This window comes from Trichechus manatus, unplaced genomic scaffold (assembly GCF_000243295.1).
Source record: "Trichechus manatus latirostris isolate Lorelei unplaced genomic scaffold, TriManLat1.0 scaffold00001, whole genome shotgun sequence".
In the NCBI taxonomy this organism is placed as follows: Eukaryota; Metazoa; Chordata; class Mammalia; order Sirenia; family Trichechidae; genus Trichechus; species Trichechus manatus.
Genome location: NW_004443937.1, coordinates 37,428,702 through 37,456,164, shown reverse-complemented (window position 1 = coordinate 37,456,164; position 27,463 = coordinate 37,428,702). Strand labels below are relative to the sequence as shown.

General features: G+C 45.1%; 2 protein-coding genes across 3 annotated transcripts in view; one reads left to right on the top strand and one right to left on the bottom strand.

The window, feature by feature from the left end:
* Positions 1–12,376: 12,376 nt before the first annotated feature.
* Positions 12,377–17,280, top strand: PDHB (pyruvate dehydrogenase E1 subunit beta). 2 transcript variants are annotated; one of them, XM_004368648.2, is made up of 10 exons: positions 12,377–12,455; positions 12,544–12,597; positions 13,717–13,824; positions 13,910–13,972; positions 14,071–14,106; positions 14,243–14,528; positions 15,063–15,173; positions 15,514–15,605; positions 16,315–16,456; positions 16,762–17,280. In XM_004368648.2, the coding sequence occupies exons 1-10, from the start codon at positions 12,414–12,416 to the stop codon at positions 16,905–16,907; spliced, it is 1,080 nt and encodes a 359-aa protein (XP_004368705.1). In that variant the 5' UTR covers positions 12,377–12,413; the 3' UTR covers positions 16,908–17,280. The 2 variants fall into 2 exon arrangements, with proteins under 2 accessions (XP_004368705.1, XP_023583406.1); XM_023727638.1 differs by lacking the exons at positions 12,377–12,455; positions 12,544–12,597 and adding an exon at positions 12,763–12,939.
* Positions 17,281–18,708: 1,428 nt separating this feature from the next.
* Positions 18,709–27,463, bottom strand: part of PXK (PX domain containing serine/threonine kinase like) — an 81,150-nt gene continuing 72,395 nt past the window's right edge. The window contains exon 18 of the mRNA XM_023726646.1: positions 18,709–19,081. Coding sequence (XP_023582414.1) covers positions 18,876–19,081 — 206 coding nt within the window. The 3' untranslated portion in view covers positions 18,709–18,875. The remainder of the gene's footprint in view (positions 19,082–27,463) is intronic.

Here is a 27,463-nt window from a genome sequence, read left to right as displayed (position 1 = left end):
ATTTCTAAGCAAGATCTTAAAGGGGTCATGTGGTTTCTCCTTGCTGCTTACAGAAAAATGCGAGAGGAAAGAGATAGACTTAAAAATAAACTGTGCAAAGTGAAAATAGAACTTATAGATTTGGAAAATTCTGTTGTAAAAACTAAGGACTTGTGTCCAAGAATATTCACCAAGGATGTGGCTACACAAACTTTTGTTAAAGAGATTAAGCTGGTGACTGATGGATCTAACTACCACAGCAGAAAACCTATCAGCTTAGACTGAAGGGAACGGAGAAAGAAGGAAAGGAGAGAACACTGTCTGCCTATAGGAATTCTACAGGCAGGAATCAGGCCAAAAGAGCTACATCTGTTGTCCTATAAGAAAAGAAAAGAACCGTCCCTGGAGCAGCTCAGAGATCAGCAGAACTGTTGGAAGGAGCACAGGAAGCCGTGCTGCCTTGGTCTCAAAGGGTGGGACTGGGGCCTCTAGGGTTTCAAAGGGTGGGGCCATGGTCTCCTGGGTCTCAAAGGGTGTGGCCACAGCCTTCTAGGTTTCAAAGAGTCAGAGCTTCACCAACTTGTTTCCAGAATGTGGGGCAGCCATTAAGGTGTGCCAAGGGGATACAGCTGTCTCCCAAAGCTGAGGGGGATGGGGCAGAATATCGGGGCCTGCTGGGGCCAAGGGGGTGGGGTTGCCACTCAGATGGACTAGGAGAATGGAGCCGCCCAAAGCCAAAGGAGCCGAGCTGCCATCCCAGTAGGCCTGGAAGGTGGAGCTGAAGCCCAGGGCTGAGGGGTCTCTACCCAGAATCCAGAGTGTAGGCAACATCCAGAGTCTGGAGGGCAGGATTGTCGCCCAAATAGTCTCAAAGAGCAGAGGATTATTTTCAAGCCTTAAGAGCTAATGTAAATTGTTCAGCTGCATTTTTGACTTGCTTGATGCCTGTTATTCCTCTCCAATTTCTCCCATTTGTAATAGAAATGTCTACCTTGTGCTTGTTCTACCATTGTACTTTGGAAGCAGATAACTTGTATTCTAGATTTCACAGGTGCACAGATGAAGAGGAACTTTATTCCAGGATGAAACGATACCTGAAGTCTCAGCCATATGTGATCTAGATGATTCAGAAGATATTAGACTTGGAGTTGATTTAAGATTTCTGGGATGATATGATGGGATGAATGTTTTACATGTGGCAAGGACATGGATTTTGGGGTGCCAAAAAGTAGAATGTCATGGATTGAACTGTGTCCCCCAAAAAGATATATCAACTTGGCTAGGCCATGAGACCCATTATTGTGTATTACCTTCCTTTCTGTGATCTGATGTAATTGTCCTCCATTTTGTGGTATTGTTGTGAATCCTAAACCTCTCTATATTATTAAGACAGGATGAGTGCGGGATGTATCTTGACTCACCACCTTACTCAAGTCACACTCTTGAGTCACACCTTTCATCTCACAAGAGATGAAAGGAGAGAAGCAAGCAGAGAGAGGAGGGACCTCACTATCACCAAGGAACAGCCAGGAGTGGAGCACATTCTTTGGACCTGGGGTCCCTGCACTGAGAACCTCCTAGACCCAGGGGAAGATTGATGCCAAGACACATAGAGATCTCCAAGGAACGCCAGGCCCACAGATGTTGAAAGGAGACAAGGAGCTTCCCCCAGAGCCGACAGAGAGAAAATGCCTTCCCCTAGACCTGGCGTCCTGAATTCAAACTTCTAGTCTCCTAAAATGTGAGAGAATAAATTTCTGTTTGTTAAAGCCATCCACTTGTGGTATTTCTGTTAAAGTAGCACTAGATAACTAAGATACTCAGGAATAAATTTCAGAAGGTGGAAGATTTGTATACTGAAAACTATAAAACACTGTTGAAAAAAATTAAAGAAGAGCTAAATAAATGGAAGGACATTCCGTGTTCATGAATTGAAAACTCGATATTGTTAAGTGGTCAGTACTACCCAAAGTGATCTACAGATTCAATGCAATATCTATCAACATCCCAACAGTCTTTTTTGTAGAAATGGAAAAGACAATCCTCAGATTCATATGGAATGGCAAGGGGCCCCAAATAGTCAAAACAGTCTTGAAAAAAAAGAACAAAGTAGGAGGACTCATACTTTACAACTTCAGAACATACTTGTCCTAGTTACCTAGTGCTGCTATAACAGAAATACCACAAGTGGATGGCTTTAACAAAGAGAATTTCATTCTCTCACAGTTTAGTAGGCTAGAAGACCAAATTCAGCTTGCCAGCTCCAGGGGAAGACTTTCTCTCTCTGTCAGCTCTGGAGGAAGGTCCTTGTCATCAATCTTCCCCTGGACTAGGAGCTTCTCTGCACAGGGACCCCGGGTTGAAAGGACATGCTATGCTCCCAGTGCTTCTTTCTTGGTGATATGAGGTCCCCTGTCTCTCTGCTCACTTCTCTTTTATATCTCAAAAGAGATTCACTTAAGACACAACCTAATCTTGTAGATTGAGTCCTGCCCCATTAACTTAACTGCTTCTAATCCTGCCTCATTAATATCATAGCGGTAGGATTTACAACACATAGGAAAACAACATCAGATGACAAAACGGTGGATAATCACACAATACTGGGAATCATGGCCTAGCCAAGTTGACACATTTTTGAGGGACATAATTCAATCCATGACATTCTACCCTTTGACCCCCAAAAATTCATGTCCATGCCACATGGAAAACATATTCACCCCATCATATCAGCAAAAGTCTTAATTCAACTCTAAGTCCAAAATCCAAAAATTCCTCTTCATCTGTGAAATCTTGAATACAAGTTATCTGCTTCCAAAGTACAATGGTGGAACAGGCACAAATTAGACATTTCCATTATAAATGGAAGAAACTGGAGGGAAAGAAGGGATAACAGGCACCAAGCAAGTCAGCAGAATACATTACATTAGCTCTCAAGCCTTGAAAATAATCCTTTGTTCTCTGAGACCATTTACACAGTAGCCCTGCCCTCCAGAGTCTAGGTATTGGCCACACTCTCTGGATTCTGCGTGGGGGCTCCTTGGCCCTGGGCTTCAGCTGCACCTTCCAGGCCCACTGGAATGGCAACTCCGCTCCCTCAGCTTTGGGCGCATCATTCTTCTAGTCCATCTCAGTGGAGACTCCACCCTTTGAGACTAAGGCAGCTCTGATTCCTGTGTTTCTTGTCTCTTCAGCTTCTGCTTCCTGGTTTCTTGGCCTCTCGGCCCCTCAGGCCTCTTCTCTCACATCTGCCCTGCTGGGACAAGTGTTCCAAAGCTTTGTAGCTCCACTGATATGTGCCTAGAGGCACCCCACTCCACCAGTAAACTTCGGCCAGAAGGCACTCAGCTCTCTTATTGCGTGAGTCAGCAAGCCCGGCTCCACCCATAAGTGTTTGAAGGCACCCCACTCCACAAAGAAGCCTCCTGCCAAAGGCACTTAGCTCTCTTATTCCATGGGTTGGCTCCAGCATAGTCTTGTGCTGGTCTCCTGGTACTGCTGCTGCCACTTCTATCTGTGCCATCTCCAGTGTAACAGCTCTCCTCACTTCCTTCTGAATTGTCACCAGAATTGTCTTTGACATCCATAATCCCACCAACAGTCTCTTCAAGGAAAACTATGCTTTTACTATTAGGCACTTTAAAATTCTTCCAGCTTCTATCCATTCACAGTTTCAAAACTGCTTCTACATTTTAGGTATCTGTTAGAGCAGCAGCCCACTCCTGGTACCAAATTCTGTTTTGCTTACCTTGTGCTGCTATAATGGAAATACCACAAGTGGACGGCTTTAACAAAGAGAAATTTTATTTTCTCACAGTTTAGTAGGCTAGAAGTCCGAATTCAGGGCGCCAGCTCCAGGGGAAGGCTTTCTCTGTCAGCTCTGGTTTCTTGGCCTCTCGGCCCCTTAGGCCTCTCTGCCTGTATCTGCCCTGCTGGAAGGTCCTTGTTATCAATCTTCCCCAGGACTAGGAGAGCTTCTCTGCACAGGGACCCTGGGTCGGAAGGATGTGCTATGCTCCCGGTGCTTCTTTCTTGGTGGTATGAGGTCCCCCTGACTCTCTGCTCACTTCTCTCTTTTATATCTCAAAAGAGATTGGTTTAAAACACAATCTAATCTTATAGATTGAGTCCTTCCTCATTAACGTAACTGCCTCCAATCCTGCCTCATTAACATTATAGAGGTAGGATTTATAACACATAGGGAAACAACATCAGATAACAAAATGGGCAATCACACAATACTGGGAATCATGGCCTAGCCAAGTTGACACACATTTTTGGGGGACACAATTTAATCCATGACAATAGTATAAAGCTACAGTAATCAAAATAGTGTGGTACTGGTATAAGAAGAGACATACAGACCAATGGAAGAGAATTATGAGTCCAAAAATAAACCTATACATCTACAGTCAGTTGATTTTCAACAAGGGAGCCAAGTCCATTCAATAGGGAAAGAATAGTCTTTTCAACAAATGGTGCTGAGACAACTGGATCGCCACATGCAAAAGAATAAAGTTGGATCCCTACCTCACACCATATACAAAAATTAACTCAAAATGGATCAATCACCTAAATATTAAAACTAAAACCATAAAACTCTTAGAACAAAACATAGGGATAAAGCTTCAAGATTTTGTTTTTGATAATAAATTCTTAGATATAACACCAAGAGCACAAGCAACAAAAGAAAAAATATATATATAATGGACTTCATCAAAATTTAAAAAATTTGTGCATTAAAGGACTTTATTAAGAAAGTGAAGAGACAACCTACAGAGTGGAAGAAAATATTTGGAAACCATATATCACATAAGGGTTTATCATCTAGAATATATAAGGAATTCTTACAATTTAACAACAAAAAGACAAACAACTCAATAAAATATGGGCAAAGGACTTGAATAGACACTTCACCAGAGAAGATACACAAATGGCCACAAACCAGGGCTTCGAACCAATTCAGAACAGTTCAGTAACTGCCTTTATAAACAAGGGCAGTGTACACATTGCATAGCAACCAAATCTGCTGCCCATCGGATTTTGCCCTGAGTAGCACTTACTGATGAAGATCAAAGACTACAGTCTTCAGTATGGATTACACTTCAACTTAAAGAAAACAAAAATCTCACAACTGGACCAATAAGCAATATCATGATAAATGGATAAAATATTGAAGTTGTCAAGGAGTTCATTTTACCTGGATCCACAATCAACACCCATGGAAGCAGTCAGTAGTCAAGAAATCAAACTACGCATTGCATTAGGCAAACCTGCTACAAAAGACCTCTTTAAAGTGTTAAAAAGCAAAGATGTCACTTTAAGGACTAAAGTTTGCCTGACCCAATCATCTCATATGCATTGGATAGCGGGGCAATTGGACTGCCCATCCTAGCAGACTGGCTTATTGGCAGGACTGTGGAGAGCAACACACATTCAAAGTGGCATGGTCAGCCACCATCTTTGAGCGGGGCACCACTTGTTTCCTACTAGTGTCAAAGTTCGATGGGCAACAGATTTGGTTGCTCTGCAATGCATACACTGCCCTAGTTTACATTGGCAATTACTGAACCATTCTGAACCAGTTCAAAACCGTCACAAACATATGAAAACACAAAAACATTAGTCATTGCATTGTTGTTGTTGTTAGTTGCTGTAGAGTCTATTCCAATTCATGGTGACCCTGTGTGTTGGAACTGCAAATCAAAACCACAATGAGATACCACTTCACCCCCCTTAGGATGGCTATGATCAGAAAAATGGAAAACAGCAAGTGCTGGTGAGGACGTGGAGAAATTGGTACCCTCATCCATTGCTGGTGGGATTGTGAAATGGTGCAGCCACTGTAGAAAACAGTTTAACAGTTCCTTAAAAAGTTAAACATAGAATTACCATGGTGTTGTTGTTATTAGGTGCCGTTGAGTCACTTCCAACTCATAGCCACCCTGTGTACAACAGAACAAAACACTGCCCCGCCCTGTGCCATCCTTACAATTATTATGCTTGAGCCCACTGTTGCAGCCACTGTGTTAATCCATCTTGTTAAGGGTCTTCCTCTTTTACCAAGCATGATGTCCTTCTCCAGGGGCTGATCCCTCCTGATAACATGTTCAAAGTATGTAAGACAAAGTCTCCCCATCCTCACTTCTAAGGAACATTCTGGCTGTACTTCTTCCAAGACAGATTTGTTCGTTCTTCTGGCAGTCCATCGTATATTCAATATTCTTCACCAACACCATAACTCAAAGGCATCAATTCTTTGGTCTTCCTTATTCAATGCCCAGCTTTCCCATCCTTAGAGGCGACTGAAAACACCATAGCTTGGGTCAGACTTCTATAATGCGTTAAAAACCAAAGATGTCACTTTAAACAAGTCCTTTGCAGCAGATTTGCCCAATGCAGTGCATCATTTGATTTCTTGACTGCTGCTTCCAAGGCTGCTGATTACAGATCCAAGTGAAACGAACTCCTTGACAACTCCAATATTTTCTCCATTTATCATGATGTTGCTTATTGGTCCAGTTGTGAGGATTTTTGTTTTCTTTATGTTGAGGTGTAATCCATAATGATGGCTGTGGTCTTTGCTCTTCATCAGGATGTGCTTCAAGTCCTCTTCACTTTCAACAAGCAAGGTTGTGTCATCTGCATAATGCAGGTTGTTAATGAGTCTTCCTCCAATCCTGATGCCGCATTCTTCTTCATATAGTCAATATTCTCAGATTATTTGCTCAGCATACATACTGAATTAGCATGGTGAAAGGACACAATCTTGACGCACGCCTTTCCTGACTTTAAATCACACAGTATCCTCTTGTTCTGTTCGAATGACTATCTCTTGATCTATGTATAGGTTCCTCATGAGCACAATTAAGTGTTCTAGAATTCTCATCCTTCACAATGTTATCCATAATTTGTCATGATCCACACAGTCGAATGCCTTTGCATAGTCAATAAAACACAGGTAAACATCTTTCTGGTATTCTCTGCTTTCAGTCAAAATCCATCTGACATCAGCAATGATATCCCTGGTTCCATATTCTCTTCTGAATCCAGCTTGAATATCTGGCAGCTCCCTGTCGATAATACTGCTACAACCACTTTTGAATGATCTTCAGCAAAATTTTACTAGTGTGTGATATTAATCATATTGTTCGATAATTTCCACATTCAGTTCGATCATCTTTCTTTGGAATAGGCATACATATGGATCATTTCCTGTCCATTGGCCAGGTAGCTGTCTTCCGAATTTCTTGGCATAGACGAGTGAGTACTTCCAATGCTGCATCAGTTTGTTGAAACGTCTCATTTGGCATTCCATCAATTCCTGGAACCTTGTTTTTCACCAAGGCCTTCAGTGCAGCTTGGACTTCTTCCTTCAGTCCCATCGTTCTTGATCATATACTACCTCCTGAAATGGTTGAACACTGATCAATTCTTTTTGTTACAGTGACTCTGTGTATTCCTTCCATCTTCTTTTGATGCTTCCTGCGTCATTCAGTATTTTGCCCATAGAATCCTTCACTATTGCAACTCGAGGTTGAATTTTTTCTTCAGTTCTTTCAGCTTGCAAAATGCCGAGCGTGTTCTTCCTTTTCGGTTTTCTAACTCCAGGTCTTTGCACGTGTCATTATAATACCTGACTTTGTCTTCTCGAGCTGCCCTTTGAAATCTTCTGTTCAGCTCTTTTACTTCATCATTTCTTCAGTTTGTTTTAGCTACTCTACATTCAAGAGCAAGTTTCAGAGTCTCTTCTGACATCCATTTTGGTCTTTTCTTTCTTTCCTGTCTTTTTAATGACCCCTTGCTTTCTTCATGTATGGTGTCCTTGATGTTATTCCACAACTCATCTGGTCTTTGGTCTTTAGAGTTCAGTGTGTCAAATCTATTCTTGAGATGTTCTCTAAATTCAGGTGGGATATACTCAAGGTCACACTTTGGCTCTACTGGATTTGTTCTAATTTTCTTCAGCTTCAACTTGAAGTTGCATATGAGCAATTGATGGTCTGTTCCACAGTCAGCCCCTGGCTTTGTTCTGACTGATGATATTGAGCTTTTCCATCGTTGCTTTCCACAGATGCGGCCAATTTGATTCCTGTGTACTCCATCCGGAGTACAGTCGCCATTTATGTACAGTCGCCATTTGTGTTATTGAAAAAAGTATTTGCAATAAAGTAGTTGTTGGTCTTGCAAAATTCTATCATGTGATCTCTGGCATCATTTCTATCACCAAGGGCATATTTTCCAACTACCGATATTTCTTCGTTTCCAACTTTCGCATTCCAATCACCAGTAATTATCAATGCATCCTGATTGCATGTTTGATCAATTTCAGAGTGCAGAAATTGGTAAAAATCTTCAATTTCTTCATCTTTGGCCTTAGTGGTTGGTGCGTAAATTTGAATAATAGTCGTAGTAACTGGTCTTCCTTGTAGGCGTATGGATGTTATCCTATCACTGACAGCATTGTACTTCTTGAAATGTTCTTTTTGATGATGAATGCAATGCCATTCCTCTTCAATTTGTCATTCCCAGCATAGTAGACCATATGACTGTCAGATTCAAAATGGCCAATACCAGTCCATTTCAGCTCACTAATGCCTAGAGTATCGATGTTTATGCATTCCATTTCATTTTTTATGATTTCCAGTTTTCCTAGACTCATACTTCATACATTCCATGCTCCAGTGATTAATGGATATGTCTGTCAGTTTGTCGCACTGTCAGGGCTTGCGTGTTGCTGTGATGCTGGACGCTATGCCACCTGTATTCAAATACCAGCAGGGTCACCCACGGTGTAGGAAGAAGGACCTGGCGGTCTATGTCTGAAAAAATTAGACAGTGAATAGCAGCGGAACACTGTCTGATATAGTGCCTGAAGATGAGCTCGTCAGGTTGGAAGGCACTCAAAAGACGACTGGGGAAGAGATGCTTCCTCAAAATACAGTTGACTTTAATTACGTGGATGGAGTTACGCTTTCGGATCTTAATTTGCTGATGTGGCATGACTCAAAATGAGAAGAAACAGCTGCAAACATCCATTAATAATCAGAACAGAATTACCATGCGACCTGACAATTCCTTTCCTAGGTATATACCAAAAGAATTGATAGCAGGGACTCAAACAGATACTTGCACACTAATGTTCATTGCATGCTAGTCACAAGAGCCAAAAGGTAGAAACCACCTAAACGTTCATCAACAGATGAATGGATTTTAAAAAAAATGTGGTATACCAATACAATGGAATATTACTCAGCAATCTCTATTAAGAAATTAAGTTTTGATACATGCTACAATACGGACGAACCTTGAAAACATTATGTTGAGTGAAATCAGTCACAAAAGGACAGAGACTGTAAGATCCCACTTACATGAAATATCTAGAACAGGCAAATGTATGGAAATCAGAGTTTATTAGTGGTTCCCAGGGGTGGGGGTTGGGGGGGAAGGGGAAGTCATTGCTTAGTGGCTACTGAGTGTTAACAGTGGTGGAAAATTTGGAAACGGATAGTGGTAATGGTTGTGCAACATGATGAATGAAATTGATGTCACTGACTTGTACATGTAAGAAATGTCAAAGGGAAATGCTTTGTTATATATATTTTTACGACAAACACACAAAAAAATATACATTGTATGATTCCATTTCTTTCAAGTTCTAAAGCAGGCAAACTAAAAGAAATCAGAACTGTGTTTGCCTATGGGGTGTTGTGTAGGGAATGACTGGGAGGAGAAATGAGGGAACTTTCAGGGGTGGTGGAAATACATATTTTACTGTGTCTTACTTATACCTAAAAGAAATGGCAGGGAGTAAAAAGCTCTCTTTAATAAACCTTCCTTGCAATTAAAAAAAAAAAAAAAAAAGTTGGTCAAGCCTGGAGACTGAAAACCTTGTATAAAGGACTTTCTGACGGCTGACAAAGAACCCAAAGGGACTTATGGGCAAATGCTCCCTGTGACTCTGGAAAGATTTCATTCTGAGAGAGGTCTAGTGGGCCAGTTTACATTTGCCAGTTCCTCTCAGAAAAATCTACTGAGCAGATGAATGTAGATTGGTTTTTAAAAGATTATGGATTTAAAATTCAGCACTTTCATCTTTTGTGTCTTTAACTCTTAAACTGCAAATTGTGACCAGCCTTTCCAAACTGGCCATTTACAGAGTTTAAAAGGGAAATACGTGGACTGATGAATATACCTAATGTGTCTGAAAATGTCCACAGCCATTATTTCAAAAGGAAATTCTCAGCTGAGGTCTGCGGAGTCACAATGCCTTTGTGACTGAGCTGCCCAGACCAGCTGTACAGACTCAACATTCCCGGCTTTTTGGACCTCTGTGTGCATGTGGCCCAAGAATACTGTCCTCTGTCCAGACGGCAGTCCAGAGTCTGCTTCTCTTGGGCTCACTGTTCCTTTATCCTGATATCTCCTTTTGCTTTGCAATTCTGATCCTGAAATCTTTCAGTGCTGGGGTGGGGTGTGGACTTGACTCACATTTTCCTTCTGAGCAGGACTCTGGAATCCCTGGAGGCTGACATCTCAAATGCAAGGATTTCTCAGGCTGTCTAGGAAGTACTGGGGGGCTCCTGGGGCTTCCAGCCAGACCTCTTGCTAGGCAAAGGCAGGGGCTGAATGGAATGAATGATGGCAACAGGTGAGGGAGACTTAAAAGGTCTTGACTCCATCTCTTCATTTTACAGATGAGTAAGCAGAGGCCCAGAGATTAAAGATGTACTCTATGCAGTTGTCCCCAAATTTCTACCTCTAGCCCTGTGTAGCCTCTAAGCTCCAGGCTCTTGTATCCCACCTGGGTATCTCCCAGTCATTGAAACTCAGCCTGTTCAGAATGCGCTCTTACTTTCCCAGCTCCTCACACCTGCACCGCCCCCAGCATCCTCTCCTCCCCCATCCTTCAAAACTCGTTGCCAGTTGAGTCGATTCCGATTCATAGCGACCCTATAGGACAGAGTAGAACCGCCCCATAGGGTTTCCAAGGAGTGCCTGGTGGATTTGAACTGCCGACCTTTTGGTTAGCAGCTGAGCTCTTAACCATTGACAAAAAAACCCAGGGTCCTCAATTCCTCCCCTTCCCTCACAGCAATCCTATTGATTCCAGTCCCAAATACATCTCAAATCTGTCCCTCCTCTCCATCCCGAAGCTGCTTCCTTGTCCAGCTCTCTCTTCAACAGCCTTCTGCCCTCCCAGCTTGCAGGTCTCCCAGCTTCTGCCCTCGCCCCACTTCCCCTTCTCAGCAAGCAGACTGATTCCTGTGATCTTTGTATTCCCTTACTATACTGACTTCCCAGAACCCTTACATTAAACTTGGACTGCCCGCAAAATCATGACTCCAAGGTTGTAGATTGTGGCCTGCAGCTCTGGGCCACAGATGGGTTTTGTTTGGAATGTTTTGGGGTCAGGTGGGGACTAAAGGAATCCTCAATAGTTCTACCCTACCCATAAGGGCAAGGACAGGAAGCTCCCAGAGGCTGCCCCTATGGTCAGGTGTTTGGCACCTCCCTATGAGGCCCTCTCTAAATGCAGGTTGCTGTAAACTCCTCCCAGGACCCCATCTTCTGCTTTAGGAAGCGGTGGGAAAAGTCTGCCTTTCGAGTCAGAGAGTCCTAGGTTCAAATCCCGGCTCATTTAACCAGTCTCTGCTTCAGTTTACCCGTTTGCAAAATGGAGATCATATTAACTAACACTTTACCTGAGACGGTTGCTGTGACAACTAAATGACACTACTAACCGAAAAGTTGACTCAAACCCACCCAGTGGTGCCACGAAATAAAAAACAGGCGATCCGCTTCTGTTAAGATTACAGCCAAGGAAAACCTATGGAGCAACTGTGCCCTGTAACATATAGGGTGTCCGTGCGTCAGAACTGACTGGCTGGCAACGGGGTTTGGTTTTCGGTATAAAGCGCTTGTCACAATGCCTAGCACACAGTAGGCGCTTTAATGCGTCAATGAAGTCTATTGTTCGCATTCTAAGAAGCTAACAGACAGCGCTGCCCAGGCTCACTCCTAAGGTGGTAAGTTCCCCGTCACAAGAGTGTGTGTAAGACCTACTTGGTACCGAAAAGGATTCTAGTGCCATAGACCTCTGACCTCTTAAGGTCCCTTTCAGCCTCGAGCAATCACGCTCCTCAGAGTCCAACTTGTAGTCCCAGCGCTTCAAGCAACACCAGCCTGAGACGTGGCCCCGGCGTGCACCCCGCGTGTCAGGCGTCGCCAGCTGTCAATAAAGTTGATTTGAATTGTCTCCAGAAGGAGGGACAGCGCCACCTCGGCCCCGCCCCTCGGCTCCCACCCGGTGGGCGGGACACGCAGGTGCCGCGCTCTGTCATTGGGCCGCGGCGGCGCGGGAGGCGGGACCTGCCCACACTTTTCGGCCCCGCTGTGTTGTCTTTAGGCGGCGGCTAGAGGACACGGGCAAAATGGCGGCGGCGTCTGGGCTGGTGCGGAGACCCCTTCGACAGGTAAGCAGCAGCGAGGGGGCCCCGGCGACTCTCGCGACCCCCGCCCACCCTGCGTCCTCTCTGAACGCCTCCGCTCTTTCCCCGCCAGGTGTCTGGGCTGCTGAGGAGGCGCTTCCACCGGACGGCGCCGGCGGCGCTGCAGGTAAGCGTCCCGGGCGCTGCCTGTGGGAGGGAGCCCCCGGGCCGAGGTCGGGGTCGCACCTGCGCCGTGTCCGAGCGTCGTCCGCGGCTCCTGGGGTCTGTGGACTGGCGCGTCCTACGTGGTGCGCGCCCCCCGTCCTTTTTGGTGGCGTTGTTCTCTCCCTGGACAGCCTTTCCTGGTCCTGCAGATTCCTCCTTGTTCCTCAGAACTGTGCAGGCGTCACCTTTAGGAAGTCCTCTTGGTCCTCACGTGGGTTTAGGACCCCAGCCCGCTCACCGCGCTGGAGTCTAGGGGGACTTGTGCCGCCTTGTCCCCATCACCCCGGAATGTCACACCTGCGAGGTTTGTTGGGATCATATGGGCAATCTGTGAAAACGAGACTTGACGACGTTCCATTACCCACCCAGCACCGCCCCCCCTTCTTTTTTTAATTCAAAGATTTCACCAAACTGTGTGGTAAAGTAACACTTCCTAGTGTAGTTGTAAGGAGCCCTCGTGGCGCAGTGGTTAAGCACTCGCCTACGAACGGAAAGGGCAGCGGTTCAGACCCACTAGCCACTCAGGAAGAGAAAGTCCTTAAAGATTACATCCTTGGAAACCCAATGGGGTAGTTCTGCCCTGCCCTGTAGGGTCGCTAGGAATCAGAATCTGACTCGACGGCAGTGGGTTTGGTTTTTTTGGTTTGGAAGGTTGCTGTGAGGATTAAAAAGATCCTGAAGGCAGTTTGGCAGTGCCTGGCTCCTAGTGAATGCTGACACGTAGTATCATTTATGCTACCTTGACTTTTCTTTGCCCTGTATTACACCAAGTTTGGAAATAAAACAACCAAGTAAACTTTTGCTTAGGAAACCGCCTGTGAGCGGGTCTGGCCAAGTGAAGCATTTTTCTTAAGCTTGGGTGCACATCAAGGAAAGGTTCAGTCAGCTTCTCATTGACACACCCAAGACCAGCTATATCTGCTAGAAATTACTTTCAGAATTCTTTGAACTTTTTAAGAGAAGCCTGTTCTAATGTTAGTTTTCATACTGTATTCTGTGGGCAGTCTAGTGTAAAAGGAGAGAATCTCAAAAGTATCGTAAATAAGTCTGTAGCTTATTGACTGCCCGTATCTCTTGACAGGTGACAGTTCGTGATGCTATAAATCAAGGGATGGATGAGGAGCTGGAAAGAGATGAGAAGGTTTTTCTGCTTGGAGAGGAAGTTGCCCAGTATGATGGGGCATACAAGGTAATCAAAATACACGAAAGTTATATTGAGGTGGCTGTTTGCTCCCAGATATGCTTAAAAGTAATCAGGTCAACTCTAACAATAGGTTAGTCGAGGCCTGTGGAAGAAATATGGAGACAAGAGGATCATAGACACTCCCATATCTGAGGTAAGCCCTCCACCAAGAAACCTGTCTGAGGGGCATGTTGGGTAAAGTGTACACTACATCTTTAGGGATTTTCGCTCATTTTGTGCTTTGCTTTATAGATGGGCTTTGCTGGAATCGCAGTAGGCGCAGCTATGGTATGTACTATTGTCTGTGAAGCGCATTCCGAGAGATTTCCTTTTTAAAAACGTTGTTTGAGTGTTGGAGGAACGGAGTGGTTGTCACTCTTCAGTACTGTTTCTATTTTTAACGTCCGTATTTTTGACTTGACAGGCTGGGTTGCGACCCATTTGTGAATTTATGACCTTCAATTTCTCTATGCAAGCCATTGATCAGGTTATAAACTCAGCTGCCAAGACCTACTACATGTCCGGGGGCTGTCAGTCTGTGCCCATAGTCTTCAGGGGGCCCAATGGTGCTTCAGCGGGCGTGGCTGCTCAGCACTCACAGTGCTTTGCTGCCTGGTACGGGCACTGCCCAGGCTTAAAGGTGGTCAGCCCCTGGAACTCAGAGGATGCAAAAGGACTTATCAAATCAGCCATTCGGGATAACAATCCAGGTCAGCAGAGTGACCCTTGGGTCTTTTTTAAACATTAAAGAACTAAAATGAAGTCTTTGCATAAAAGGGACCATTAAAGGCTTCCTGATGGCACAGTGGTTAAAGTGCTTGGCTGCTAACTGAAAGGTCGGCAGTTTGAACCTACCAGCCGCACCTCGGGTAAAGATGTGGCAGTCTGCGTCTGCAAAGATTTACAGCCTTGGAAACCCTATGGGACAGTTCTACTCTGTCCTATAGGGTCGCTATGAGTCGGAATTGACTCGATAGCGATGGGTTAGGTTTAGCTTTAATGGGGCTTAGACGGCTCATATAAAATGTTAGTGATTTATAGACACAGTAAAGATAGTAAAGAACGTGATTATTCTTACTTCTGATTGTAATCAGCTCAACGGCAACAGGGTTTTTCTTTTTTTGTTAATCAGGAACTTTTTGTTAAGGAACTTTTCACAAAATGAATGATGTTGCTGTATATACCTTTTTAGTCATTCTGATATAATTTGAGTATTTACTTTTGTTTAAATGTTTATTTTGTAGTGGTGGTGCTAGAGAATGAATTGATGTATGGAGTTCCTTTCGAATTCCCTGAAGCAGCTCAGTCAAAAGATTTTCTGATTCCTATTGGAAAAGCCAAAATAGAAAGGCAAGGTAAGAGAACTTAGTATACATTTAAAGACGACTTTTAATCCAGCCCCTCTATTTATATTGGTCAAATCCAATTTAGAAGTTATTGCCCTTTACGTTGAATAAAAAAAACTGTAGACAGCTCAAGTCAAAAACGTGTGGTGCCCTGATTTCTCATGCAGTTGTCCTTTTCTAAATTTCAGTCCCATAGATCTGCATTTTGTTTCCAGGAAGGCTGCCACATTCCTTATGTCACTGGAATGAAGTTGAGTTGAAGACTTTACAGATGAGCAAGAGCCACGGCTGGCTGCACGGTGGTACAGCATCTTTACTTTCAATCTGACCTCTGACCACTTTGTTTCAGGGACGCATGTGACCGTGGTTGCCCATTCGAGACCTGTCGGCCACTGCTTAGAAGCCGCAGCAGTGCTATCTAAAGAGGGAATTGAATGTGAGGTGAGTAGACATGAGAGAGGCTCCTTTTACATTTAAGACTCAGAATTAGGAGTTGGTTCTGTAAGAGGTTAACTAGATGTAACCAGTCTTGCTTTGTCACTCAGTTTTGCCACTGCTTGAAGCTGGGCGCCTGCGTGCTTTTCTAATGCTTAATCTTAGCTTTTTAACCACCTGGGTTCTGGACTTTTTAGAATTGTACCTACTTTGTCAAGTTAAGATCAACCTCAGATCTGGAGATTAGGAGAGAGAGGAAACTGAGAAGTCAGGGGCCCTGACTCTTTCATATCCAAGACCTGCCACTTACTAGTTACACTTGGGCAAGTTATGTGCTGTAGTTCTCAGCTTCATCAGCTGTAAAATAGAGGTAATAGAAATACTGTCCCATCATAGGGTGGTTGTGAGAATCACACTCAGCCTAGTGCCTGGTACATGGTATGCACTCAGATGTTAGTTATATTTATTTTGATGAGAGGGAAGTTAAGGCCAAGGAAGGCTAAGTGGATTCTGCAAGTTAACAGAGCCGCTTGTACTTGAGATTAGAGTTCTTTTTAAATTATAGTTTTTCCTTTTACATTTGTATGTGAATAGAATTAGATTGTCCTAGCCCAAAGATGGAGAAGGAACAAAAAAGGAAATGGTATGATGGGGACAAGGCTCTGTTTGTGACACAGTGGCTGTATAAAGCTTATTTATTGTATTACCTGCTTAGGTGATAAATATGCGTACCATCAGACCAATGGATATTGAAACCATAGAAGCCAGCGTCATCAAGACTAATCACCTTGTGACTGTAGAAGGAGGCTGGCCACAGTTTGGAATAGGAGCTGAAATTTGTGCCAGGATCATGGAAGGTACTTCAGAGAAACTGGTTCTTGGGTATAGTTAAGCTGTAATAAATATTGTGCACCTGCATAGTGAATAAAAAACTTCAAAGCTAGCAGTGGCCAAATGACTTGAACTTCCAGCTTGTCAGTTTGGTATTTATCCTTTGGATGAATGTTAAAAAGCAAAACAAGAAGCAATTCCTAGTAATTAAAGTTCCTGTACCTTATGTTTTCTTATTTTCAGCCAGCCACTCCTATGGTGCCAAGGTGCTGATGCTCAGCTGAGCCTCTTTCCTTGCCTCCCTCGCAGTTGAGCCTTTCTTCTCTCTTAGGTCCTGCATTCAATTACCTGGATGCTCCTGCAGTTCGTGTCACCGGTGCTGATGTCCCTATGCCTTATGCAAAGATTCTAGAAGACAACTCTATACCTCAGGTCAAAGACATCATATTTGCAATAAAGAAAACATTAAACATCTAGTTTGGGCTTAAATTTTAAGTCATTGGAATTTATTTAAAATACTTGCCAATACTTTACCTGGATTGTACTGTAAGACCTTATTCATAAAACAATCTCTAAAGCAACAGCACATGTTTTTGTACTGGGAAGAAGTTTAAATGTGCTTGTGTATGGAAAAACTCTCCATGCTTTTTTTTTTTTTTTTTGGTGTTATATTGCCACGTTCTTTGAATAAGACCAATGTGAAATGTTACTGTTTCACTAGAAGTACAAGGTACGAATGTGGCCTGATGAGAGATATATTTTAAAAAGATAACTTACATGTATAAAATAAAAGTGTACAATCTACATTTACTGTTAGGTTGTTTTGATAAGGAATAAAGTAATTCCTGACTATGACTAATTGTATTTTTGTATTCTTGAAATTAGGTGGAAATCTTAAAATTCTATTAGTACCAAATGGAAAATAAGCGGATACTGTACAAAATTATTGCTTCTTTTTACTCAACTGTCTGTCTGAAGCTTTATCCAAAATAGCAAAACAAACTTTAGAAGGACTCAAGCCTCACAGCACCCATCAGGAACTAGTCACCTAGACACCATGGCACTCGAAATGGGACCTCGTCCATAGACTCTTCGAATGCCTAATTCTAATCTGGTTGTCTTTCAAATTACAGCAAAATTCATGTCAGGTATTGCTCCCATTGCCAAAAACCAGACATTGGCCATACACTGCCCTCCTCAGAAGCTGAGATGGAAAAGCTGGTTTAAATTAGTTTTAGAATCATAGAGGTGGTGCCGAATTTAAATAGCAACACAGGATTGTTGGCTCTGATTCATTAAGAGGGAAAATACAGCACTAAAGAAAATACGATAAGTGGGAAGGAAACTTTAGAAAGACTGTGGATCTATTCTTTGTGCTTATAAAAGGAGCTACAAAAAGTTCTCATTACAACACATTTTCTTGACATGGTTTATTTTAATAAAAAATACAGCTGAACATACATCACAGATTACATGAAACTATACACAATGACATTCTCTCTGCATAGTAACCAACACTGATGTGTGTACTTGAATTTTAAAATGGATTATTTATAATCCTTTAAAGTGCAATTTATTTAAGAGTTTAAGCAAATCATAGGATAAAGAATCTTTCTAATAAATGAGTAACATTAAAAAGATGATGTATTCAGATAATCTTTCAAAAATCAGGATTGATTCTACAGATGCCACATTTACTTGTGTTGTAATAATGATCCCCCACAAACCCCAAATGACTTCATTGCTGAGGATAAAGAAGATCCTCTAATTGCCAAGAGCTTTTTCTGATGTCAAATATTTTGTCTGTTTCAATACACTAACTAAAAGAACTATGGGTCTAGAATAGTTGCTACAGCAGCCCTGAGTTCTATAGCCACGATTGTGTTCCTGTTAGAATGCTACGAGCTTTCCCCAGTCTATCTGGGGGGAAGATGACCTCAGCAACATGACTATGTTATGGGCTACAGTGTTAACGTCTAAGATGAAATCAAATAGCAAAGAATGGGAGTTACCTAAGAAATACCCAGAAGATGCTTCAGAATAGAGAAATGAGCTATGAGAGGAACGTTCCTAGGAGCTGTCTGATGGGGCAGGAGGAACTGCAACACAACGGCCCTTCACTGCTGTGACCGAATGTTGTCATTGGTTTTCTTTTTTGTTCATTTCCCTCAGTTGGTGGAACTACTCATTCCAATATGCTGCTGCCTCAAAAGATCCATCAGAGAAGGAACAAGGCGCCTTTAAAATGTAATAAAGGAGTAAACAGTTACCTCAAGGCAGTAGTGCCAGCCCAACTTCCTTCTACCTGAAGAATATTTCTCTCTTGAAAAGCCTCTTACATGAGTATCTGCAAAACAGTATGTGGTGTACTGGCTCCGCAATGATCAGGAAGAAGGGGCTGGGAGGGGACAAAGAGCTTTTCCCTCCACGTGTAAACAGGAAGCTTCAGCCGATTTTAGGAGCACTGTGATCACAGGTTTCGGCTTTCCTCAAAGTTCCTTTTTGGAAATTCTGGATGGAGCTGAGCAAGGCCCCTCTGCTCACACCATTCACAGCCTGGGGAGGGAGCTGTGCCGGTGCCTCTGTGCTCGCCGGAGGCAAGGGAGCTGCTGGTGGTGGAGGTGGAGGAGGTGGAGGCAACGCTGATGTCCCTGCCGAGGCAAAAGGGGCAGTCAGTGCCCACGTCTCCAACACGTCCTGCCCGTGCCATTGCTCAGGCCTGGGCAGGACGGACTCTGGTGAGAATGCACATGTTTTCCCTCAGGGGGACCAAGATATCCACTATCCTGTGCTTTTTAAAAGACACTGAACTCGAAAGCTAGAAGCATCAAAAGAGAATCAAATGTGGCCATCTCCCCCAAATAATGGTCATGTGAGAAAAGACTGTCTTAACATATATTACAGACTACATGGAACTAAACCCGATGATAACTCTCTCTGCACAGATGAGGCTCAACTCCATTTCCACATTTCAGTCATGGTCTCAAAAGGAGTTCATCAGCTGCTTATCCAGGTCCCGGGCAGCTCCCCCTGCTCCTAACTAGCAATGAAAGATAGACATCTGTACGCATGGGGTTGGGCTACCTGAATACCGATTTCTAATAAGGGATGAACAGATCTTTAGCTGTTCCGACACGCACAATATCTGAAAGATGTGATTTAATACAAAGTGACAAACCACTCAGGATTCTCGACAAGGAGCCAGTGCCTGCTGGGTTACGTGTCCCACAGGGAGCTGTCTCCAATACTTACTTCCTATTAGGCTGCATTAAACACACGCAAAATGCTAATAATTGTTAGCAATGCAGAGCACTGGAATAGAATTCTCGGGGATGAGCCTTTTTCAAGCACTGTTCTTCCCACTGGCCCACCAGAGGAACAGGATGGAAGTGAATTAAATGTGTTATCACTGCTGAAGCATCAGGAGAGACTGGGAGGCTGAGCTCTACCTCAGTGGGACAGGAGAGGGAAATGGGGCAGGTATCTGAAACCTCCCTCGGCTTCCAGACACCCCCACACCTGGAACTCCAATTTTATCGTTCTGAACCAGTGAATGGATGTCCTCTCAGGACAGCAGCCACTGAGTACGGAAAGGCCCCGTCCTGAAGACCTGGCCTGTGCCGCGGCGTCAGTGCCCGTCTGCTGTGCGCCCGGCGGCTCTCCGTGACCCTGCCATCTGCTGCCGTCTCCCTCCTCCACCCACCCCGAGGGTCACACCGCGGACACTTCCTGCTAGGTGGTCTTCCCCAAAACTGTTACTGAGCTGTGGTGGTAACAGGTGAAGATCCCAGTCACCGCCTGAGTTCATGTGGATGAGGAGTTCAGGATCACCAGTGAACTACTCAAGTGGCCCCTTTTTACCAAGTGTGACAGGAAGCAGTGGAAGGCTTACAATTCCCAGAAAACCACTTACCTTCCTTTACATCTTTTAGCCAAACCTAAGGCAGCTGAGATTTAAAGATCACACAAATACACATACTCATGCTCTGCAGTCTTACAATTCTCATATGATGACGATGTGTCAACACAAAGAGTAAATACAGACAGATGCACAGCACGCCATCTTCCCTGGCTCTCTCCACAGTAACAAAGAACTAATGAGTGAAGTCCTGTTACGTTCTATCCTAGGGTGCATGTGGAAGAATGTTCCTGACTTTCTGTCACAAGGGTACAAAGAAAAAAAGCAAAAAAGGACTTTAAATCTGAAATGACTGCTGAGGTGAGAAAACCAGGAGAATGAGTGTGTGACGAGCATTCCTCTGAAGGGCACTTTCCTATAGTGACCAGTGAATACCAGGAGGAGGGGAGACTGCTGCTGAGGGTTCCTGAAACTCAGATCTTGACTGGGCACCAGGAGTGAGTGCTGCCCATTGGGGGCGAGTGGGCACCATGCAGTCCTCCTTCCAGGCCCTCCCACCCAGTGGCCAGAAGGGGCCAGCAGAGTCACCGCAGGGTTAAGGACAGAAGACAGGCTCTGGGCACCAACAGCAGTTAGGGGTTCTACTGAAGGCAGGAAACTGGCCATCAGGAGACCAGCCACCCCTCCAGCCCAGAATTCCAGGAAGTTAGAGATGAGCCTTCAGGGCCTTGGCACAAAACCCAACTGCTTGGCCCTCGGGGGACCCAGCCCTGAACTTTGGCCTCATCAGCAGGCACTGGAAATTAAAAGCACAAATTCACTACCACAGAGTTTGGGAGCTTTGGGGTGGGATTCAGTAAATGGATCTTCATTTTCCAGGTAAAGGCTGAAATTGTTGCCACTTTAAACGAGTCTCTTTGAAAATATAGGTGCCGTAAATAAATACACTGTCCAAAGTGTTACATGGTAACCTGTGCCTGCAAAGCAAATGAGATGCTAAGGATCTCTTCCTGAGGGCTGCTCTCGAAAGGAGAGGCTGCTCGTTCAAAGGGTAAGGAGCCAGATCACCCAGATGTCCGCTCCCAGAGGGCCTGTCATCCCGTTAGGTTTTCTTACTGGCCTGGGACAACCAACATGGATCTGGATGTGTACCGTTCAACCAGGGCAAGGAAGGCCAGAGCTTAACTCACCAGCTCAGAACGTTCTGGAAAGGCAGTGCAGGTCCAGGGTCAGAACATCAAAAGTGGACGAAGCAGGGACAGAGACCCGGGGACTCACAGTCCCCGTCCACAGGCCCCATCCCATTGCTCTTCTCCGGTGTTTGCTTTCTGCCTTGCCCACGGTCTGCAGTGCCCTCTAAAGGTTACGACACGTAGGTAACAATGAGGGCTAACAAGGGCCAAATTCAGAGTTAGCTCTTGGCCTGTGACCAACCTGGGAACAAGTGCTTAAAGCCGGAGCTCCCACTCCCTCAAACGTGACTGAGCGTTCTCCCCACTCTGCTCCAGCCCCAAGGCGCCTCTGTGTCCCTTATCCCCAAGCCACAGCCAAGACCTGACAGATTCCACCTTAGATCAATTACTGAGTTCACACAGCTTTCAAAAATATCGGCCTGCAATAATAGATGGGGAGGTTCTGCTTATGTAGAATTATAAACAGCAGCTCAGCGCACTGGACGGGCAAGGAGGAAATACAGGAATGTGAATGTGTGATGTGCAGCCACTGCCAGGGTGACCGGCGTGACAGTGCCAGATGTCCCTCCACACCCAGGGGCTGCCCTGGGGACTCAGCTCTCCACGTATCAATCCCATGCAGGCCTTTCAGGTGGCAAAAAGTGTGACACTTGAATACAAACCAGGCAGAGGGCTGCAAGGGCCGCAAGCGTTGTTTCCGCCAAGCACCTAGGATTCACCACTGTGCCCTTGTCCCAGTTAGGTCAGTCCTGAACTCTCCAATCTCCCCTTCTCTTGGGCAATAACCTTGAGACCCAACTACTCCATCCCCCACAAGATCCCTCCACCAGACCGGAGGGGAACATGGCAGTCCCGCTGAGGCCCTGGCCAGAGGGCACAGGCAGCTGCAGCAGGGGAGGAACACCTTGCCAGAAACATCCTGGAGAGCCTCGTGGAAAGGACACCTGGGGGCCCACTTACCTTGGGGACAATTCTAGCAGTGGGCAGTCTAGCGGTCTGTGTAGGTCTGAGTTCCTGTGAGGTCCACACATACAGGTGGGGAGACCAAATGGCCACCAAACAACACAGCCCTAGCATCTACCGTCAGGAGAGAATGGAGAGCATGACCCGGAAGCAGGCAGCAGCAGCTCTTGGGAGAATTAAGTATGCTTAAAGAGAAGACCTGTCTGTCCTTCCTGTTAGTTAGAAAGGCTAGGACGCAGTCCTTCCTGTTAGTTAGAAAGGCTAGGACGCGGTCCGTCCCATTAGTTAGAAAGGTCAGGACGCTGTCCGCACTGTCAGTTGGAAAGTCTAGGATGCTGTCTCCCTGTAACCAGGAACTCAAGTGCCTAACTCCTTTTTCCCCTTATTGGAGTAACTAGGAAGCAAGATTTTAGCAGCAACAAGACTTTGAGAGGCATGGTTTCCAAAATCAAAATATGCCCAAATGCCATGCAGTAGATTTGCAGGGTTTAGACTCCTTTTAAAGCTGTATTTTAAAATTAAAACGAGGGGGAAAAATGAAGGTTTTGAAGGTCATGATGAAAATGAAATGAATATAAATGAAGTCACCGGGGGTGCTTTTTAAAGATGCTGTATTTCATTTAAATGTTCCGTTAAGGCGATAGTCTCCAATCTGCCTTCCCACTTGCCCATCACTTCAGTGATCTAGACACACTGGGTCCCACTTCACATACAGAAACAGAGCATCTTTAAAGTTAGAGAAATCAGCATAGCTTACTTTACCGAAACTCACGTTCAAAATGGTGCATGCTCTACTGAAGACCGCAAAGAGAAAGAGAGAGAGAGGAGGGACACAGTCATTATTCAGATTTTGGTATCATTTGATCAAACCATAAGAGACAGTAAAATATCTGCCTGAGTCACATGCTGATTATTCTCTCTGCAAAGCTAGGAGGTACTTAAATCAGTGCACTGGTTTGTAAACACAATTGTGACCCTTCTAGAACATGGCAAAAGTACTAATAGAGTAACCAACAAATTGCTTTCCTCTTCACATTCTTCTTTCTGAGCCAGTTAGGTGCTGTTTTTATTTATTTACAAGCACAACACTTACTTCAGAAGCATCCTGAAGGTTCTACCTCCCCTGAAAAGCGGAATGGGTGTGGCAAGTATGTTTAGTTCTGTTAATAAGCAAGGACGGCTTATCAAGAGGGCAGAAAAATTAAAACTCACTTCCTTCCATGTAAGTTTTCCATAGTCTAGGACGAGGACTTGTCTTTTTAAGGTTGGGAGGAGCGTGAGCAAAGGACAGGTCTGAGGAGGGCTCCTGGGCAGGTAGGCGGCCACCAAGGAAGAAGCAGGCCTCCCCAAAGCCTGCGGTCTAGAGGCTGAATCAGGCAGTGAGCGGTCTAGAGGAACCAGCATTAGCTTACTTAAGGCTATAACCATTAAAAAAAGAAAAAAGCAAGGCAAACATCTGTCTTGTCTTCCTTTTTAACTGACTAGATTCCAGGTTAAATGTGAAGGATAAAAGCTTTTCCTGACAGTAAATCTCAGAGTTCCTAAAGAACCACCTCTGCCCCATTGTCCAGAGGAAAATTCCTTCCCTTGGGGTGGGGCCAGGAGGGCCTCTGTGGGGGGGGGTTGGGGGGCAGACCACTCACATAGGGGAATAGCTCCAGAAGACACCAAGGATGCTGGGAACACTGGCCTCCCCTTCCCAACCATACCGGGGGAGGAGGAGCTCGCACCCTTGGGCTTGGGGGTGGGGAACAGGGGCTGGGAGGGGCTGGCAGGCCCCAGCAGCAGGCAGCGAGAGCACAGGCCAACACGCCCTTCACGCCCTTCAGAGAGAACACGGCAGGGCAGAACGATGGTGCCTGGTGTGCGTATGCACAGCTTTTGAGAAAAAGAGTTAATTCTTCTGGTCAGACATCAATTTTGAGCCTACAATGGGATTCAGACTTTGATTTAGGTAGGCAAATTCTAGAAGCTCTTTTCTGTCTCATTAAATCTTAGCCTGCCTTCCTATTATTCAAGGTTCCAGTCACTCTCTGTGCTCATGAGTCTGTTTTCCCTCCTTCAGCTCCCCAGATTCTAAATTTTCCTTTCTCATCATTTATTCCTACAGACTGGGGTTTCTACAAACTGCCAGTTCTCTCTTTTCAAAATCACTGCTTAAACTTTCATACACTGCAACAAGAGGGGCTAGGATTCTGACTGCATTCATGGCGTATACCCGATAGAATTTTACTCGTTACAAAGTCTTGTTGTGTACATTACCTACTTACTAAGGAGCAGGAACTCCTTAAAAAAACAGCTTCAAAGAAGGGAAAGTACTTGCCCAAGTCTCAGTGAGAAAGTGGTAGACCTAGGACATAAGCCCAGGTTTTCTAACTGCGTTCAGAGCTGCCTCAATTCCTGCAAGCAGTCTTTAGTAGCACGGGTCCGGAGTGCACATTAGAAAGAGCAGGCCCTCAGCACAAATCTGTGGCTAAACGTTTGAGTCCTGTCTCTAGCACTCCCAACCTTGGTCAAGCCCCTCAGTCCCGCTACAGCCTCAGTTTCCTTGTCTGTAACATGGTGATACAGCATAATGCACCATCTCTGACAAGCAGGGTGGTCATGAGGATTAAATAAAGCAGTGAGTGTAAATCACTTAGGTGCCCAGCACAAAATAAGTCCTCAAAATAGATGTTAGATACTAGCAGTAAAAACTAACAATTTGAGCCTCCTGCTTGCTTAGTTTCCCTAAAATGCTCTTTTGCAAACCTATTTAAAAAAACACCAAGCCTGGCTGCTCTCAGAGAGTGGTGGAGGGGATGATCTGTGTGCGGGTGTAAACTGGGACCTTCTAAAGCACTCAGCTCTCTGGACACAGAGTGTAAATATTAGTTGGTGGTGACATTTACCACGAAATAAGTCAGAATAAGGAATTTTAAAGTTCATGAATGCATGACCTTCCAGAAGTAGAAAACATAACCTTTAGCAGAAAACAAAGTGCTAGGAATGTTCTCAGTGGAAAAACAGGGGTCTCAGCAAAAGAATTTCAGAAAATCCTGCCTCACCTAAGGGAATCGCCACTAGACTTTGGGAGATGATATTTCTCCCATCAATTTGGTAAGGACCTCAAGAGGAGGCCCCAGGGAGGGAGCTGCAGTAAGAAAAAAGAGGGGCTTGAGCCATGAGCAATTGCCGGAAAGGGCTTACCAGCAGAAGACCCCCTCGCTTAGAAACGCCTGTCACTTTTGCAGCATCCCAAAAGTAACTGAGCTTAAGAGCACCTTTAAACCAAAAAAACCCATTGCTAGTGAGTCGATTCTGACTCATAGTGACCCTACAGGACAGAGGAGAACTGCCCCACAGGGTTTCTAAGGAATGGCTGGTGGATTTGAACCGTCACCCTTTTGATGAGCAGCCAAGCTCTTAACCACTGCGCCACCAGGGCTCCAAGACCACCCTTAGCTACCATGAGTGTGTTTAAAAAGAAAGCTCTCAGGAGGACAGGCACTGCTGCCAAACTGAACTTGCCGATGCTGGGCTACTGCTGCCAGCTGTTGCCAAGCCAACAGCCAGGGCTAGGAGCCACAGTGGAATTCCAGTGTGCTTAAAGAGAAGGAACCTGTGAGATGGCTCTCTAGCTCCTGCGCCTTTTACAGTGGAGGGAACTAAAACCCACATGTGGAAAGTGACTCATTCAAGCTCTGCCAGGAACTGAGTGTGCCGAAGGCTCACTGTGTGCCAGGCACTGTTCTAAACCCTTTACACATATAGGTCACTGAATCCTCATAACATCCTGATGAGGCAGGCACTGCTGCCATAGTTGTTTACAGATGGGAACCCTGAGTACAGGGAGGTCAAGTGACTTGCCAAGTCCCCAGAACTAGCAAGTGGTGGCCCCCAAACTTAGATTCCCTGTTCTCACGGCCTCCCAGATGGGGTTGTATCTGAGGTGCTAACTTTAGAAGGATTCTTTTTTAATAGTAGTACTGGAAAACTTCTTGAGAACACTGCTTTTCACCATGAAGCTGGAAGACACTATCCTTGCCGTACTTCCCAGACAAGCATGCTTTTTTAAAAACCAGAAACTTGGTCTGGAAATAAAGATGCAAATTAGTTAAGGTTATCCCATAGCAGCAAGGTCAGCGGCGTGCAGAGAGGCAGCAAGAAAGATGAGCCCAGCGGGAAGACCCTGCGATCTCTCCTGGAGCTGACCAGCAGCTGCTACCCCCAGGCTGACTCCTGCCCTCACCCCACAAGGCCCTGGAGGCAGGGCAAGCTCAAGCAAATCCACCAACAAGGATGCACTGAGCATCTCCCGTGGGTCAGTGACCTGTTTTTATCTCCCCAATGCCTTGCACAGAACAGAAACTTGGGATGGTGCTTGTTGGTGGACTAGTTTTCCAGGTGGAGATCCTCTGTTTAAGAAGGGGAACTGAGGGGGCAGGACCAAGATGGCAGAGTAGTCAGAGGCTTCCAGTGGACCCTCTTACAACAAAGACCCAAAGAAACAACTGAATCGATTATATATGGCAATCTGGAAGCCCTGAACATCAAAGGCAGAGTTGAGGAACCGGACTGAGTGGTAGGGGGAGGGAGAGACAGTTCGGAAGCAGCAAGGAGTTGCCAGGCCTGAGCCCCTCAGGCCTGATCAGCTCATGGGTGAGCGATGTGGCAGGCAAACAGCGGTGCTCAGGAAGCGTGTTTTCCACACCAGGAGAGACACAGCAGCAGAGAGTCTACATGGCCACCCAGAACCAGTGAGAAGCAGCCCTCTTCGGCAAAAGATAAGAAATTGTGTACGGCTTACCACGCGGATCAAAAACCTCTCTCCCATTTACCTCCCCGCTCCCTGCTCTGCATTGTATCCCAGACCTGCTTCAGCAATTGCTGAGTCCCCTGGGCTGGAAATAGGATCCGTCACCGCCCAGAGCCACTCTCCCTGCCTTGGAGAGTGAACAAATTAGCAAACGGGAAAAAATAAACTGCCGGTTCCTATAAGCCAGGAACCCAGGGTAGGCACAGCTCCTTTGCCTAGG

Coding starts and splice junctions, on each gene's coding strand:
- PDHB (XM_004368648.2), top strand. CDS start 12,414: ATGGCGGCGGCGTCTGGGCTGGTGCGGAGACCCCTTCGACAG. Junction 13,825..13,909: donor AGTATGATGGGGCATACAAG/GTAATCAAAATA, acceptor CTCTAACAATAG/GTTAGTCGAGGCCTGTGGAA. Junction 16,457..16,761: donor TTGTGCCAGGATCATGGAAG/GTACTTCAGAGA, acceptor CTTCTCTCTTAG/GTCCTGCATTCAATTACCTG.